At 38.6% G+C, this 19240-nt stretch overlaps 2 protein-coding genes across 2 annotated transcripts in view; one reads left to right on the top strand and one right to left on the bottom strand.

Annotated features, from left to right (window-relative positions):
• LOC135204338 (nuclear pore complex protein Nup93-like) overlaps positions 1 to 19240 on the bottom strand; it is a 312709-nt gene that overhangs the window by 117810 nt on the left and 175659 nt on the right.
• On the top strand, positions 11576 to 15955 carry LOC135204337 (uncharacterized). Its single transcript, XM_064234527.1, has 3 exons — positions 11576 to 12445; positions 12961 to 13069; positions 14114 to 15955. Exons 1-3 carry the CDS (start codon positions 11832 to 11834, stop codon positions 14243 to 14245), a joined length of 855 nt encoding a protein of 284 aa, XP_064090597.1. The 5' UTR covers positions 11576 to 11831; the 3' UTR covers positions 14246 to 15955.

Here is a 19240-nt window from a genome sequence, read left to right as displayed (position 1 = left end):
AGAGACGAGAGAGAGAGAGAGAGAGAAAATTTACTTTCATGGCTATTAAGAACACCTTCCCACGGGTACAACCAGACTGCCCCCATTCTCAAGGCGGTTTTGCGTCTTTACTGAGCAAATAACATGAAGGGTAAAAATGTCAAAATGTCCAAAATACGTATATATACATATACATATATATATATATACACCTTTTAGTGTCTCTGCAAAGTTTTAACTTAGCATGTCGTTGCAAGCCCTGGTTCACAGAGCAACGCCTACTTACTTTCCCCGAGTGCGCATGCCAAAGATGGCCCGGTAGGGGTCGCCACGCCCCTATGATATTATATATATATATATTATATTATATTGTATATGTATATATATATATATGTATATATTTATATATATATATATATACGTACACACACACACATATATATAATATATATAATTATTATATAATCTATATAGATAGGTATATGGGTATATGTATATATAATATAATTATTATATATTATGGTATAATTATATATATATATATAATTTTTTTTTTTTGATTTTATAATTATATAGGCAATTGTTAACTCCAAAATAAATGCTCGAGCGAACATGCCACGTATACTAACTGCCCTTAAACCAATTACTCTCGTAAGTAAAGAGATGACTTGTATTTCTATTTATCTATCACCTAACTTTTTATTTTTTTTTATTTCTTTTCTTTTCTGGAAAAAAATGACGTCTTCTCTCTGTATTTCCTATTACCTCCTGTTACTTCTTTCAAATGAACAGCATATTCGTCGTGAGCTTGAAAAGAGTTCATCTTCAGAATAATAATAATAATAATAATAATAATAATAATAATAATAATAATAATAATCATAATAATATAATAATAATAATAATAATAATAATAATAATATAAAACACCAAGAGATGAAGGGCACGATCAGAAAAGAATATATGCAGAGACTCAAGGCGATACTCAAGTCAAAACTCAATGCCGGAAATATGATAAAAGCCATAAACACATGGGTCAGTACCAGTAATCAGATACAGGCGCAGGAATAGTGGAATGGACGAAGGCAGAACTCCGCAACATAGACCAGAAAACTAGGAAACATATGACAATACACAAAGCACTACACCCAAGAGCAAATACGGACAGACTTTACATAACATGAAAGGAAGGAAGGAGATGACTACTAAGCATAGAGGACTGCGTCAACATCGAGAACAGAGCACTGGGGCAATATCTGAAAACCAGTGAAGATGAGTGGCTCAAGAGTGCATGGGAAGGACTGATAAAAGTAGACGAAGATCCAGGAATATACAGAGACAGGAGAATGACAAACAGAACAGAGGAATGGCACAACAAACCAATGCACGGACAATACATGAGACAGACTAAAGAACTGGCCAGCGATGACACATGGCAATGGTTACAGAGGGGAGAGCTCAAGAAGGAAACTGAAGGAATGATAACAGCGGCACAAGATCAGGCCCTAAGAACCAGATATATCCAAAGAACGTTAGATGGAAATAACATCTCTCCCATATGTAGGAAGTGCAATACGAAAAATGAGACCATAAACCACATAGCAAGCGAATGTCCGGCACTTGCACAGAACCAGTACAAAAAGAGGCATGATTCAGTAGCAAAAGCCCTCCACTGGAGCCTGTGCAAGAAACATCAGCTACCTTGCAGTAATAAGTGGTACGAGCACCAACCCAATGAATTTGTAAATAAGCACCTCCAGCAATGAACTGTTTACTGTAGTCTCCCACACAGATAGCATTTATAATAAGTAATAATAATAATAATAATAATAATAATCATAATAATAATTAATAATAATAAAATAATAATAATATTATAATTATTATTATTATTATTATTATTATTATTATTATTATTATATTGTAACTTAATGTAAATCTATTATACATGCTTTTTTCTTACGTGCACACAATCATCAATTTCCTCTCTAATATTTAACGCCGTTTTATATATATATTTTGTTTCGTCATTAACGAAAAATTGTGTTGCTTCAGCCAGAAACTGTCGTGACGTCATCAGTCCCGACAGGAAACCTGGTGCGAAGACCACCGGACTCTTCTTCCCTCTCGATCCTGCAGGTAAATTTACTAGCTTCCAGTCAGTCACAACGACCACGATTCCATTTTCTCAGGGTGCAAACGCATTTGCATGAATTCTACCAAGACAAAAACAACAACAACAAAATTACCCTTGAAAAGGAAAAACTCCGTTTTCGATCAATCTACTTTCTCAGGATGCAAAAGCATTTGCATGAATTCTACCGAAACAAAAACAACAAAATTATCCTTGAAAAGGAAAAACTCCGCCCTCGATCAGTCTATCTTCTCAGGACGCAAAAGCAAAAACAAAAACACACACACAAACTAAAGTTTCCTTGAAAGGGAAAAATTCCGTCTCATTTACTGGTCACCTAAAGGTCGAGACTTTTCCCTGTTGTGGCTCTATTTCAAGGAAACTTTCGACTTTTGTGAAATCTTTCCTTATTTCGGAATCAAGCTCTACATCAGAACTCCTCAATAATGTGCACTACGCAATTTCTTCCCTTTCCAAATTCTTCTGAGAGATGATGACAGCAACACGTGAATCAGAGGCAAAACTCTCCCATTTCAACAGAAATACTTCCGAATGGGTCATATCGCCGCGAAAGACTGCTAGAGCATCAGCTTCGAGAATTCATATTATGTCATCAAGTCCTAGGAAATCCACTTAGGTTTAGAAACTCCCCCGAAAGGTTATACGCTGTTACGACACGCTGGCTATAGCGTCACGATCTCTTTAGATGATGATGATGATGATGATGATGATGATGTGAGAGAGCATGCAACATGAGTCATGGCCATTGTTCTAGGCTCACGATACCTTACGATACCTTATACAGCATCTCCGCGCATAACCATTTTTCAAATAAGTAGTCTATAGCAGTGTTTCTTAAACTTTCTTGTGCAGCAGACCCCTTTTATTAAAATGACTCGTGTAGCGGACCCCTAATTATGATCTCTCGGGTTTAAAAGTGTTTTCCAGGTATAATAATATATGGTACTGAAATTGCTATTGAATTATTATTAATGGTTTATCTTCAACATGAATGTTTACATTTTACTTAAAATAACTTTAACAACATTATTAATTTTGCAATTTTGCACACAAATTTTAGTAGTGAACTTAACAAGCAACGCATCCTCTTCACATTATCCCGAGGACCCCTTGGAACATTCCACGGACCCCACCCCAAGGGACCGTGAACCACACTTCAAGAAACACTGGTCTGTAGCCTTTTCACAGACTTTCTTGTTACTTTCCGATATCTACGACAAATTCCCCCCCCCCCCCCCCCCACCCACCCCAAAGTATCCAGTGCCGTTTTCTTGACTACTCCCATTCCACAAGTTTTCCACTCCGTAGGCAATGTCTTACCTTCTTTACGGATATATTTCTATAAACTTAACATCAAGCAGACAATACATATTTTCACTTACTCGGGGAGTAAGCCTACAAACTACTTTGTTGTTGGGTGATGGGTGGGTGGTAAAAAAAAAAAAAAAAAAAAAAAAAAAAAAAAAAAAAAAAAAAAAAAAAAAAGGGGTCCGAAAAAGGAGTTTCGCTTTGAGTTATAGATACAGGATTTTACGATAGGATATTTGTGTTTTGTGTAAATGAAATTGTGAAAAATAAAACGGGAAATATTTCAGTCTCATATATATATATATTATATATATATATATATATATATATATATATATATATATATAGACAGATAGATAGATAGATAGATAGATAGATATATATATATATATCTATATATCTATATATATATATATATATATATATATATATATAATATATATGTGTGTATATGTATATGTGTGTGTGTGTGTGTGTGTGTGTGTATGTACACAGTCTCTACGTTAAGAAGGAGGAAAATCCCCAACAAAAATACATTCGATTAAAATAACCCCCCTCCCTCACTCACAATTAAGAAACCCAGATAGGATAATCTATGCAGGGCCGTTCTGATAGCACGTACGTCATTATCTGATACGGTCCGATAAACAACTCACATTCGGGGAATAATCGACGCTCCCAGATATATGTAAAAGTAGTACAGGAAAAAATCAAAAGAATCTGAAGCACATGGAATGAACATTGAAGAGGGCTGTTCATAAATATGACGTTGTTCATCACTGACTTTCTATTATCAGAATACCTCCTCGTGAAACAAGGCATAACGAAGTTTCTGATCATGATAACGGAACGCTGAACCACCTGAGGGGGGGAGGGAGAGAGAGAGAACGAGATGAGAGAGAGAGAGAGAGAGAGAGAGAGAGAGAGAGAAGGGGAATTAAAATATAAAATATGCCAAATATAATTAAGAAAATTGGAGTAAAGCAGAAGGAGCAGGAAGAAATATTTACATTAAAAAAAAGAATCCAAATATATATATATATATATATATATATATATATATATATATATATATATATATATATATATATATATATATATATATATATATATTCTATATATATGTGTGAGAGAGAGAGAGAGAGAGAGAGAGAGAGAGAGAGAGATCCGAACCCTGGGTCTGATCACTATTTGAAAATCCAAAAGTCAAGGTCTGGAAAACCTGTATAAAAAAAACACAATATGTAGAAGAAAAAATGCCTAAAATGAGGTCAAATAAATTGCAACCTATGATATTGAATTATTTCATTACTTTGCCTCACCAATCTTATACCAGTTTGTTTATCTCAAGGCTTCTTATCTTTTGAGTTTTAGTTTGGTGGCAAGAACGTGCCCTCTTTTTTTTATCGCACTATCTTCGCTTACTCGGGGAGTAAGCTTTACAAAATACTTGCTGTTGTTGTTCTTATTTGGTGGTGGTTGGTGGTGGTAGGAGAGCCCTACTGAAAAGCATAAAAAGGTCTGAAAAAGATGCTTCACGTTGAGTTAAAGATAGAAGAATTTTAGGAGAGCATATTCATGGTTTATTTATTAGAATAAAAATGTAAAACAGCAAATAATGTGCATGTTAAACAGTACAGAAAACTTATTCCCAATAAAATATGGCGTATATATTTTAATTTTCGTTGGTGAGACAACGCTCTATTTGAACGTAGATTTTAGCACGCGCTCAGGATATGCTGGAGGTCGAATAGCGTCTTGTTTATTCCTGTAGTTCTGATTTGCCTATCGGTTAACTGGACTGCTTACAAGTCAGATGGCCTTCCTTCCTCTCACCAAAGAAAACAGATAAGAAGAGTCACTGTTGAAACGAGATATCGAAGAGTCCGAAGTCAAAAGCAGAATCCAAACGAAAGGAAATTCACCTGCTAAACTACACATTAATCTCTATATATACAAAGGCAAAATGAAAAAAAGATGTCTACGTCAACATAGGCAAAATGAAAAAAAGATAATGTCTCCGTCAACATAGGCAAAATGAAAAAAGATTACGTCTACGTCAACATAGGCAAAATGAAAAAAAGATAATGTCTCCGTCAACTTAGGCAAAATGAAAAAAGATTACGTCTACGTCAACATAGGCAAAATGAAAAAAAGATAATGTCTACGTCAACACAGGCAAAATGAAAAAAGATTACGTTAAAAAATATATATTCGTTCAGAATGGAGAAAATAAAAAGAGATAGAAGTGGACACATAATAACCAGAGTTAAACCGCGAACAAGTGTTATAAGGCGGAGGCAACATGGCAATAAACCCATTACAGCCAAAGCGAAGAAAGGAGAGAGAAAGGAAGCCGACATCGCAACCAACCCAAAGCCGAAGAGAGGGAGGGAAGGAAGGAAGGGGGGGAGTGAAGGAGGGAGGAGGGAGGGACCGAAGTGGGCGAACGCCCCCCCCCCCCCCCGCCCCCCCCCCCCCCCCCCCCCCCCCCCCCCCCCCCCCCCCCCCCCCCCGTTCCCGAAGGGGAAAAAGCCAGACATAATTGAATGTTCATGGATCCGACAACAGAACTGTTTGACCGCAAAGCCGAGAAAAAAAAAAAAAAAAATCTCCAATCATTAGTCCGCTACATTTGTTCGGACTCTATGCCCTCTATAGAGGAGAGGAAGAAAAAATTATAATGTTATCATTAACAGTTTCTCTCTCTCTCTCTCTCTCTCTCTCTCTCTCTCTCTCTCTCTCTCTCTCTCTCTCTCTCTCCATCACACGCACGAACGCACAAACACAACGACCACCACACCGTTCCATCTTATCATCCAAGTCGTGCCGATTCATGGCGAACTCGCCCCTCCTTCAAATCCTTATAAATTGTACTCTTATGAATCCTCGACAATTCCCCCCACCCCCCCCCCCTCCCCCACCGGGAGACACGCCGCCCTTTCAATTCCACGTGGGCATTTCGTTTCATTCGATTCTACGAAGGACTTCTGACCCTAATTCTAGTGATGCTCTAGGTGTGAGTCTAAAAGGTCCAGGTCTTCTGCTGTATATATTGAAGTCCTACGGTCCTTGCCGTCAGCATCTCCTAGTCGTAATGGTCTCTAAATGATACTAGGTGCACTAGTACAAATACCGACTATGGGTTATGTCAAAAGCAATAATTAATTCATTTGGCTTTGATATGCTCAGCCTTTATATATATGCTAAAAATACTTCAACGTCCCACTAAAATCCTCAATTATATAAACTAGCATGATCGCAACCTTATATCTATTTATCTATCAGTCAATCTCTCTCTCTCTCTCTCTCTCTCTCTCTCTCTCTCTCTCTCTCTCTCTCTCTCTCTCTCTCTCTCTCTCTCATTGAAATTTTAATATCTTTTTGCATCTTTTATTTTATTTTAGTTTCTGTGTTGTGATATTGATTTAAACTTTTACTTGATTTCGTTCTATATTTTTGGTCCTGCCTGTACAGATTACTGTCATCGCTTAAATATATATACTATATATAAATGTGTCTATATATCTATATTATATTATATATATATATAGTGTATAAATGGTATATATATATATATATATATATATATATATATATATATATATATATATAATACTATATATATATATATATATATATATATATAATATATATTATATATATATATATATATATATAAAAATAAACACGGCAAATTCAACCCTCTCATTAAAACTACGACGAAAATTCTCTCGGAGCCAAGAAACCAGTCCGTCCGTCCGCCGACGAGAAAAACATCCACGGCTGGCAACGCGTGTAAAGAGTAAACCCTTGTGTAATAGCTCGCAGGTTATCTCAAGGGGGTTATCTGTTTCCGATAGCGGGAGAAATGAAACCTAAATACGCTGATAAGGGCGGGGTGGCTGGGTACTCGCCAGAACAAAGGTTACTTCGCACGAAACCGAACTCACAGGAACGTATTTAATAATAATAATAATAATAATAATAATAATAGGCACAGTTTTCCCTGTCGAAAATGATGACAGCGGTTGCAGGTCCACAGTGATATAGCATGTGAGAGTTTATGGTCTTTAATGGATATTAAAAGCTTTCGAACCTTGTGCTATAGGTTCATCTTCAGTCAAGTGAACATTACGACTTTAAACATTCGCAAATGAAACTAAATAATAATAATAATAATAATAATAATAATAATAATAATAATAATAATAATAATAATAATAATTACCTCTGTTGGGAAAAGCTCTCCATCACGAGGGTATATACAATGTTCTAAGGGGTCCACAATAATAAAAATGTTACAGGTCAGTGTATAATTTATAAACGCTATAAATTATACGCGAATCTTTTAACATTATTCGTATGGTGGACCCCTTAGAACACAATAATAATAATAATAATATCAATAATAATTTTTTCGCTTAAAATGAAAATAAATACTGATATTCGTCCCTACAATTACAATGACCACCATGGTCGCGTTACTCCGCAGTTTCAGTAGCAACGAAAAGGCCACCTATTAGAAAAATAGAGAAGAACCTCTACAAAATTAATGCCGCTGAAGCATCAATGACCTTCGACAAGTTTCTCGTACAGGGTCGGTGATTTTTTTTTTTTTCGATCAAAGAAATAAAAAAATCAGCTATTTATTTGATTTTTTATTTATTTGATGTTTTTAATTTAAGTGAATTTTTATTTGTTTGATGTTTTTCAATCCTTTTTGTCCTCAAAATGTACTTTATGGCAGAATTACTATTGTTTTATCTTTGAGGTTTCTATTTCTGTCCTAAAGTATGTACTTGCAAAATTTTGTATAACAAAATCAATAGATGCAGCACAGTTATGCTTAAGATTTTATTAACCTCCAAACCCTAATTTTCAATTTGTTTGCTTTCAAATTGAAAAAATTTTAAAAATCCAAAAATAAAAAAAATCATGATTTTTTTAAATTAAAAAATAAATGATTTAATCACTTGATTCAATCAGTTTGATTTAATCATTGCCAATCCTGGTCTCGTACCTAATTAATAATAATAAAAAAAGATACTTGATGGTATCTAAATGCCAGCAAAGCAAAAACAACCACTGGGTATCAGTGAAGGCACGCAACACGGACTCCTGCAAGATAGCATCTATAAAGGAAAACTTTCCAATAATACGTAACCTGAATCAAAGTTGTTGTTCAGAAGCCGCATTCATTGTTATAAGACCAGGCACCCCCCCCCCACCCCTTCCGCCCCCTCCTCCCCACCCCCTACCGGGAATTAAAAAAAAAGGCGTAAAAAAATATTTACAAACACGTAAAAATGAAGACCGCGAGACCAAATAACCCCAAGAAAAGGATAAACACCACCAAGGAAAAAAAATCCACAGGAAAAAACATGAAAAATAACTGTTGATTTACATTAAAATATCGATTCAGGTAAGACGCAAAAACAATAAAAGAAAAAAGAAAAAAGAAAAAAAAAAACTTCCACGGCTTGTTTCCTCTAACCGCAGGGCTATTGAATTTCCACCCAACTTCTGTGTTCTCCAAACCTGATAACCTTCCCTCTTTTAAAGAACGGTTCTGTCCCCCACCCCTCCCCCCACCCGCAACCCCTTCTCTTTCGAGGTCAGGCACCGCGTTCTTCTCCTTCCACTTGAGTATTCATTTCTATTATGTTCTGGCTTATTCATTTATTATATATATATATATATATATATATATATATTATAATAATAAGTATTATATATATATATATTATATATATATATATATATAGAGAGAGAGAGAGAGAGAGAGGAGAGAGGGCGAGAGAGAGAGAGAGAGAGAGAGAGAGAGACTGACTTTGGATTATCTCTGATTAAAATTCAAAACTGAACACATTCATTCGCGCACGCAAAATAAGAAGATGAATGAGAACAAAAAGTGTACATATGTTCGCCAAGACTGACCTCACAATATCATTACTATTGTAATTCAAAATCTAATACATTCATACGCAAAAAAAAAAAAAAAAAAAAAAAAAAAAAAAAAAACAAAAAAAAAAAAAAAAAAAAAAAAAAACAAAAAAAAAAAAAAAAAAAAAAAAAAAAAAACAAAAAAAAAAAAAAAAAAAAAAAAAAAAAAAAAAAAAAAAAAAAGGAGGCAAGAGAATCTGAAGTGAATAAAGACAAAATAACACACGCAAACATACACAAATACGCAGAAGCTACGTACTATGTCGTGCCTCTAAGTAAAGGGAATACAATTCACACTGATGTAAAATCTTCTGGAGTTTTATAAAAATATATATTTCTTGTACAATAAACTAAAGTTTTCGGCCATCAGCTGTGGTCTCGTTCACTAAAATGTTGCTGTGCAAGAGATATATATTTTATAAAACTACAGAAGAATTTTGCATCATTTTGGATTGTATCCCCATACACAAATATTTTTTATCTCACTAAATAACCTCCTATAAAGGAGACGTCTCCAAATAGTGTTGATATCCCGAGTTCTGCAAGTCTTTCCAGATGAGGCTACGACCCACCGCAGTTGCCCAACTACCAGACACCTCCGGGGTACTGTTTTGGTCAAGGGTACAATTGGTCATGACGGTCTGTGTCCAAATATGGCACGGGAATCAAAATAGGCTATCCTTGATTATGAGGAGAGTATTTACATACATACATACATACATATAAAGATAAAGATATATATATATATATATATATATATATATATATATATATATATATATATGCACACACATAGAAATAAGGACACAAACACGAACAATACATATCTCAGTTCCCCGTCTGCTCAGGTCCGTGGTTCGCCCCCAAGCCAACCGCCCATCAGTCAACCCAACTGTGAATGGATACTTCTATTTCTCAGTGTCACGAAACTGGGGCATGGGGCTTGCATCTCCATCTCTCAATTCTCGCTAAGAAATGGGGAAGGCTTGTTGTAGTACCCCTTCTGGCCCCAACCCCTCCAAAAGGGGATTAAGTAAAAAAGTATAAGAAAATAAACAAATTATATATATATATATAATATATATATATATATATATATATATATATAGAGAGTAGAGAGAGAGATGAGAGATAGAGAGAGAGAGAGAGAGAGAGAGAGAGAGAGAGTACCACTCGCTGCCCAAAGCCAACAACACAACAATTACGACGGATAACTTACATAATTCCCTAGGCAACTTTTATCATAAGAATTCCTCAACAAACCAAAATTATCTTAAATGCTAGGTCGTGACTGCCAAGTGCATAGAGAAATTCTTTTCCCCATTATTAACTCGTTAAGAAGACAGCCAACCATGACCCCATATACATTTTCGGTACCCAAGTCGCCGATGGTCTACCAAGTCTACTGATTGATCAAAGACGTTAGGCGTGGAACAGTGAGACGTGTTTGTGTATACGTATATACATACATACTACATACATACATACATATATATACATATACATATATATATATATATATATATATATATATATATATATATATATATATATGCATTAAGCTACAAATGTCCTTTAGTATCCAATTCGCTCTACCTCGGAATTAATATATTTTCATATATATGTGAACCGAAGGGGAATTTTTTAGTTGTTGATAATTTCGCGCCCTCGTGGGTTCGAACCAGCGCCCACCGGACGGAGGAGAAATCAGGAGGACTTCAGTGATGTTATCGACTCGGCCAATGAGTAAGGTAGCTTAATGCATGTATATGTATCACGGTGATGTGATAAAAACTCATATATATGAAATATATATGTGGGTGTGTCTTGTACTACCCTGCAAACACCACGTGATCTCCAGTTATTAACGAATCGGCAACAGCTGGCTAATCGCAATATCTCATTGCATAATCATATCTGCAGGTGCGTGTTTGAAATATTGAATTTCATCTTGCCATACCGCTGACTTGGAAGGAAAATTCTTGGTGAATACAGAATGTCATCAACGCAACAAACACCTAAGAGGATAAATGGTGACAATATCCAACCCAAAGGTTATCAGGAGGCATAGATAGCGCCCCCCCGCCCCCACCCCCCGTTGATATGATGTACTCGCCCCCAACATCTCCCCCCGCCCCCCCACCATCAAATCCCCGCCAGCGTGGAAGCCTGTAAGTCTGGAGAGAGCGGAGGAGTAGCGACTAGCGAGCGAGCGACTCGATCGCCAACCAACTGGCAGCTGGCTGCTGCTTCTTCAGTTCCACACAAGCATCGCAGCGAGGAGGACGCAACCTCTCCCAGGTCCCGACTTGAGCTTATATACACACGTCTCTCGCCTCTCGCTGACTTTGACTTGACCCACTACTACGTTCCCAAGCTTTCTTCTTCTTGTTCTTTGCGGTTTCCTGACCGTAGCAGTAGAATCTTGGATCGTTTCGTTGCCATGTACATCGACTCGACAAAGTCCCCTCGCGAAGGGGCAGTGCCGACGAGTGAAACGGGAGTGCCACCCAGTGCAAACCAAGTGCCAAGAACGTTTCCGGAGCAGAAACCACTTCTCCCTCCTTCTCACGCCACGACCAACAACAACGGCATCACGCCTTCCAGGTCGTTCGTGAACCGGAAGAAACTGATCTGCAGGTGCCCCAGGGGAATCCTGTGCGGGAAGGACATCCAGAACGCCCGGGGCAGTCACAGAAGTTCTTCGTCGTCCAACAACGGCAGCAGCAGCAGCGGTGCCACCATCCCCATGCAGTTGAACATTCCCCTCCAAATGGACGCCATGATGACGGCATATCCTCATCTAGTGCCGGATCCCACTAAGGTGTCCGGGGCAGTGCCATCCTGGGCCTCCCAAGGCAACAACGCCAACGCCAACACACTCAGCTACTTTCCCGTCACTACCAAAAGGGAGCTGGTGGTCAGGGGTGTGCACAATCCCCTCCTACCTTACGACCCGAACAGGCTCATTCAGCAGCAGCAGCAGCTGCAGATGCAGCAGAGTAAAAGGACCCTCCAGATTCCCAGCAGCTACAGGAAAAGAGCTATAGACTATATGTAAGTACTATACAGAGAATCTGAGGTTATAATGCATTCTTTTTTTTTTTTTTGAAAGCCATAAACATCAGTAACACTCTGAAATAACTATGACATAGATTGACGTACCTGTCAAAATCCACAACGCTTATTTATACAAAGGATATGTGCAAATGATCAAAGGCAACAATATTGCATGACGAGAACCATTTTCAAATCATTTGTATTTTTTTACCTCTTTAAGCTTTGAAGAATTTTCCCCATTTACGAGTATATAAAAAAGTATCTTCTATCAATCAACCAGCTTCATGCACTCATTAACCTGTTAGTAAAATGTAGGTCCTCCTCTTCCTCCTCCTCCTCCTCCTCCTCCTCCTTCTCCTCCTCCTCCTCCTTCCTCCTCCCTCCCAGTCCACTTCCCGCAACCAGCGGCTTCCTCCTCTCCCCTCCCCTCACCACCGGCGGCCCCCACCCCCACGGGCCCCGACCCCTGTCTCTCACGGGCGTAATTTCAAGCTTACTTTCCTCCTTGGCAGGATGACTCACCTTCAGCTCAGGGGAGGCGAAAATGAAAAGGGTCTCGAAGCAGTTCGCAAGCGCATCGAAAGACTGGAGGAGCAGGCATTCACGTCAGCTGAGGACAAGGTAAGGAAAAAAATAAATAAATAAATAAAAAAAACACACACACACACACACACGACCAAATTCATACCTGGCGCGTCATCACCGCCAGTTCAAATTCCGTTGCCCCATCGAAACGCGGACGCTTTGTAGCTATTTATTTACTTATACCACTTGTACGACCATTGCCACCACTCTGTAATGATATACTTTGTTCCGCCCCTTACCACCACCATCAATAGTAATGAACAAAAAGGGGATTCAAATCTGAGGGAATCTCAAGATGCCTGAAGCGACCAAACCTCTTCTGTTTCCACGATCTTTCCAAATCTACCTTCAGAAAGGACGAAGAAGAAGCTACAGGATTTCGTTTCTAATTAAACTGATCGTCTTTACTGTGGGAATCAATGGGAAATTAACCCCATAAGCCCACGCATGTCCCCCATGAGCCGATACTTTCATTATCAGTGGCATTACGTAAAAAACAAAGCAGAAGTTACCTGGCGACTCCTTTATCATTACCAATGTTAACACTACCACCGTCGGCTCCAATGTTTCACGATTATAAATAATGTCGATTCAAAGTCCAATTCCATCTTTGCAAATTTCATTTTATCGCGCATCACAAATTTTAACGTTATCAAGACTTTAAATTAAAAGGTTTCGTAACGTTGCATTTGTTCAACCTAATCCTTATCTTTCACACAAAAATAATAATAATAAATAAATAAAAACGCCTAAAAAAATATTTGACCAAACTGAATTTCGAGTCTACCAACAATCAATCTTAATTTTAAAATATAAATAAATAAATAATACATACATACATATATAATATATATATATATATATATTAATATATATATATATATATATATATATAAATATATATATAGAATTTAACCGAAGTTAACTTGCATCCTCCCAGGATCAGTCTTAATTTCATCATTAAAAAAATAAAAAATATATATTTATACAAATATATAGAAAATTAACCGTTAAAATGTTTTCCCACAGCCAACGACCATTCACCAAATCTCTCTCTCTCTCTCTCTCTCCCTTTCACAGGACCAGTATGTCCAACTGCTGGCATTCAAGCTAGGCGCCATCATGGAGAGTTTATACAGCTGCCGCAGCAACCGAATGAACTTATCGAGGACCCACTCCACCGCCACTCAGCCACAGCCCACATGCGGTTAAAAACTGCCCACCCTCACGCCCACGCCCTCGCCCACGGCCTAGGTCGTCCCCCCTCGAAACGCCTTCGCGCCCACATCATCCCGACATGACTTGATCCGAGCCAAGAAATCATCATCAACACCACCACCACCACCATCCTCATCGCATTATCATTATTTATATTCATCACATGATGACGACAGTGAGCAGTTGCTGCTGAAGTGTGCTAAAGAGGGAGAGAAAGAAGTTTCCCGGGGAAACTGCCTTTCTTCTTGTCAGGTGTTCGTCTGTCTCTCTCACCTTCCTTGGAATGACGACCCGAAGAAACTTTCATAAAATGCAAATTGTATAAACAACCTCGACCATTATCTCCAAGTTCAATACACGAATACAGACGTAGACCTTTTTTTTTCTTCTGATGGTCTTCATCATTTGAGTTTCCAGAGAGAAAACAATTTATTGAGCAAAGAAACTTATAAAGCAGAAAATGATCACGCCATGTTTGGACAACCGCGTGTATTATTCCTACCGCAACAACTGCGTTATTCGACCACGGTCTTGGAATCCTCCCTGTCTGTATCGCCGAGAGACCCCTTCCCGAGAATCAAGAGCGTAAAGGGAAAACCTTGGAAAAAAACAAATATACCAACGGCAAACTCAGCCCATCCGAGTGAGAAGGACGAAGGGCAGAAATCGACGTCCAAACGCTGATAAAAAGGGTTTAGATTATTGGCCGCCAATAATAACGCAGTAGCCTTGGAACGGCCGAAGCCACAATTAAGGCAAGATAAACAGGCTACTTGATAAACAAATCGCCTCGCTTATCAAGACGCCGATAACTGTCTCCGTAACAGATTTTTATTTTAACCCTATCTTCGGGTCGTCGGAGACTTTGCCGTTCGGGGGTGACTATATACCTACCCCGCGGGGGGAGGAGGAAGAAATGGGGTAGGGGTGGCGCCAGAAGCTACAATCTGATCATTTATAAAGGATAATAAGTAGCTCTACATTTCCTACGCGACGGCCAACTTCAGAAACACTACACAAAGCAAACCCAGTGTTTTCTCGTGATATATTTAAAGAAAAACCAACCCCACCTCAGAAACCATCATCAAGTAGAAAATCAAGGAGATGTCCGCCATCTTGAAGAGGAGCCAGTGTCCGCCATTTTGAGAGGTCCAAGAAGGGAAATGCCCTCTTCTCCAAGACCTCGTATCCCACCATGACGACGTGGCAGAGCCAATTGAGAAATCGGATTTCGTCCTTTTTTTCATTTTCCATTCTCTCTTTCTCCTCTGCGCTGCTCACAGGAGTATGAAGACCTCATCCAGATAACAAGAGTCTATAGACCCGCGAATCCCTGAGCTTGAAAATTCACTCGAATTCAGTTGCACCCCAGAAGACAGAGCAAAGTTGAACTACTACCTCATCAGTGTGCTAACACACGTGGAATTAATTCTCGTCACATGGCGACATGACCCAGTCGTTACATCCGCAATGCCAAGAGAAAAACGATTTAAACTTGAACTTAACATTTGGATCACCTGCCGTCACTTCCACATCGGTACTTGCATTACTTACAAAATGTGTGTTGAGTGCACTAGTCATCTCATTAGTTTGTATTCCTTAAGTCGAAGTTATTTTTTACACCTTAGCCTATTGTACAGCATATTGTTTTATATGTCATAGTTTTTATGATTACTTATAATAAAATCATATTTATGAAAATCAGTTTCGGTTATTCCTCTATCCCTCATGGGACTGTCTTTTCAAAAATCTAGGGAAATGATTTTTATATATTTCTTTCGTCAATTAATCCAAAATGCATACCTATATATATAATATATACCTATTATTTACACACCCACACGTGTGTATATACATATATATACACACCAGATGTGAAACTTATTGCTTGCTTGCATGCCCACATCAGTCACAGCTCGAATTTGCTGTTTTATTTCACTATTTCACAGTGATTATACAGTGACTATATGTCCCACCTACAGTGATCTCCCAAATAAAGCTTCCTTGATGTGAAAAGGGTCACATATGAAAATAAGGTGGAAAAAAAATTGAAACAAATTTAAGAAAACATGAATCATCATACCCCAACCACTATCTATCAATAGGTGATGATCCACAACAATATAATCTTTATATAGATATGCGTAGATATAGATTTTTGCCATTATGCCAAGCACTGGGGCAACTAAGGCCATTCAGCGCTGAAACGGAGTTGGATTAATGTGGCATATTATAACAATCATGGGGGAACTCAACAGCCGATCAGATGTGGTGGAATGCAATACATAACGACTTTAGGCCAAAGACCAAGCACTGGGACCTATGAGGTCATTGAGAGCAGGTATAGGTCCGACAGTTGCAACAGGAGGAAAACCTCGAAGCAGTTGCAACCATGAAACAGCAGTTAGGAGAGGGTGGATAGCAAGATGCAAAAGATATCGGATGGAGGTGCAGTAATATAGGAATAAAAAAAAAGGTGGGGGGTTGGCTGCAAAGAACCTTTAGCCATTCCTACAGTGTATCCCTTGAGGTGCACTGACGGCACTATATATATCCCCGTGCGGGAAATATATCATGTGGTGAATATCAAGGTACATAGAATAGGCTATAGATACCTCGGTGAATATATGGTTGCCATTCGATCGCTCCTGAATACCCGAGACCGCCATGTTTCGATTCGCCAAAGCTGCCCGACATCGAGCCAGGCAAGATGGAATCTCGGAGCCACGGTTTGTCGTATAGACGGTGTCGGTTCGAATACCACACACAACCACAAGTTACGTGTGTAAAAAAAAAAAAAAAAAAAAAAAAACCTCGGCGCCAGCGATGACATATGGGATTTGAACAGAGCGACTGAACCTACCGCCGGAGAAGTTGGCAAGAGACCGAAAAAGTATTTGATGTCATTGGATTGGTAACCCGAGAGGGAACATAAAAACCATAACGGGATTCATAACAAGATTTCAACTCTCCAACGGGATACGTCTCAGATATGAAAGGCCCATTAAAACGCTCTGGTTTATAGCTACGGACCATATTTCGGTGGATCAAGCACGCAGTATGGAGACACGAACAAAGAACATCAATAGGCAAAAGATAGGGAACAATGATCACAACGAAATGCCTCTTATACTTCCTTCTCGTCAGGAAGGAGAGAGAGAGAGAGAGAGAGAGAGAGAGAGAGAGAGAGAGAGAGAAGCAGCCCCCATAATAAATAAGAACAATATTCCACCAAGGGACAAACCAGTAACTACCACCACCAAACAGCCGAGATGACAACAGATCTTACCACATCTAAACGGCGCCTTTAACAATGAAGACCCATTACCATGTGCTGCTGCGATGCGCACGAACCTAAGCGGTTCCTCTACGTTTCCGTCGACCATAGACGGGCTTCAATGAAAGAATTGGAGGAGAGGAGACAGAAGTCAACGGTATATAGGAACTTCGTCTTGGAGCCATCGAAGGTGATGATCGTGTCGCCGGATGCCTTCGTCAAAGGACATGAGTTGACCCTTGGAGGAATCCAAGAGTTGACCACGCTCCACCGAAGAGGAAAGGTCGATCGGCGGAGATCGAGGGCGATGGGCGACGGCAGGAGGACGAAGAAGAATTGAGCTGACCATTCAGCCAAAGCTTCCATCATAGAAGCGGGAGAACGGGAAGGCCGGCGATCAAAAGGGAAGGAAAAGAACAGGTTGGCAACAGAAGACCCCACGGAACCACCTTAGATATGAGGAGGGGCCCGAGGGGTGAGAGGGGGGGGTGGGTGGGTTGGGGGGGTGGTAGATACTGGAAGGATTAGGCCTCTCGCTTTCTTAAGGCTATAGGATGAACAACTCCCTAGAAATAATAAAAAACAATAAAGGCAGGACTAAACAGTTAGCCGGAACGAATCCATGACAATGGAACATGATGGGCTAAAAATGACTGGGAATAAGTCCATTGATAAAGGATTAAGACCCATACATACCTTCTGAATAGTTCGCACTGGGGATGCCAGTGCATAAACAAAGAGAGAGACTGAGGGGGTGTAGGGGAGGTGGGTAGAACAAGACTCCAAAGAAGAGCTTGTTCGGTCTATTGAACACGCCGAGGACTATCTTCTCCACTTAACAGCATCACGCTACAGATTCGTTACAGCAGAAGGAAGGAAAGATGAAAGCTTGTTGGGTCAAGTTGAAAACAAAGACACACACACACGTATATATATATATATATATATATATATATATATATATATATATATATATATATATATATATATATATATATATATATATAATAATAATAATAATAATAGTTACTGACAAAAGAAAAAGGTTTAAGTATAAAAACCTGGATGCGCTCAAAAAGAAACAGTGGACAGGAGCCAAACATTTTTAAACTGTTTTAAAAAGATGATAAAAAAGTAACAAGACCAAAGAGACATTAAGTGTACACAGCCATCCTTTTCAAGTTATGTAAAGCAACATAGAGCAAAGTAACACCAGTTAAAAACAAATTCAACTGAATGTACCCAGCTTTAGCGTAGCCATCTCCAGCAGCAAACGCAACACATTTCAAAGGTTAATCGAACTACAATATACATACATACATACATATATATATAGATAGATAGATACATACATACATACAAAGATAGATAGATAGATTTGTGTGCAGGTATTTAGCCACGATTAACAGTAAAAGTCGACACTCTAAGGCAACTATATAATGACAGGGACTTAGAGTTAAAAGTCCAATAGCACTGCAGCATCTTTCTGACTTACAATGACTGGTATGTAACGGGGAGAGGAATGAATGTTTCTTTGAATTATCATCATTGATATCATTATTACTATTATCATTCAGAAGATGGAACCTACTCATGGAACAAACCTACCAAAGGAGCTCCTGACTAAAGAATACTGGAGGTCATTTGAAGAAATAAGACGAGGAAAAGGGAAATACAAAAAGGGGTCCCACTTATAAAAAAAAATTAACAAT

This window comes from Macrobrachium nipponense, chromosome 44 (assembly GCF_015104395.2).
Source record: "Macrobrachium nipponense isolate FS-2020 chromosome 44, ASM1510439v2, whole genome shotgun sequence".
Lineage (NCBI taxonomy): Eukaryota > Metazoa > Arthropoda > Malacostraca > Decapoda > Palaemonidae > Macrobrachium > Macrobrachium nipponense.
The sequence above is the reverse complement of the archived record's forward strand: the minus strand, read 5'-3'. Positions and strand labels throughout refer to the sequence as shown.

What these genes read in the sequence shown, in the direction of transcription:
- LOC135204337 (XM_064234527.1), top strand. Translation starts at nt 11,832, where the DNA reads ATGTACATCGACTCGACAAAGTCCCCTCGCGAAGGGGCAGTGCCGACG. An exon ending in AAAAGAGCTATAGACTATAT is followed by an intron (nt 12,446 to 12,960) that starts GTAAGTACTATA and finishes CCTCCTTGGCAG; the next exon opens with GATGACTCACCTTCAGCTCA. An exon ending in TCACGTCAGCTGAGGACAAG is followed by an intron (nt 13,070 to 14,113) that starts GTAAGGAAAAAA and finishes TCCCTTTCACAG; the next exon opens with GACCAGTATGTCCAACTGCT.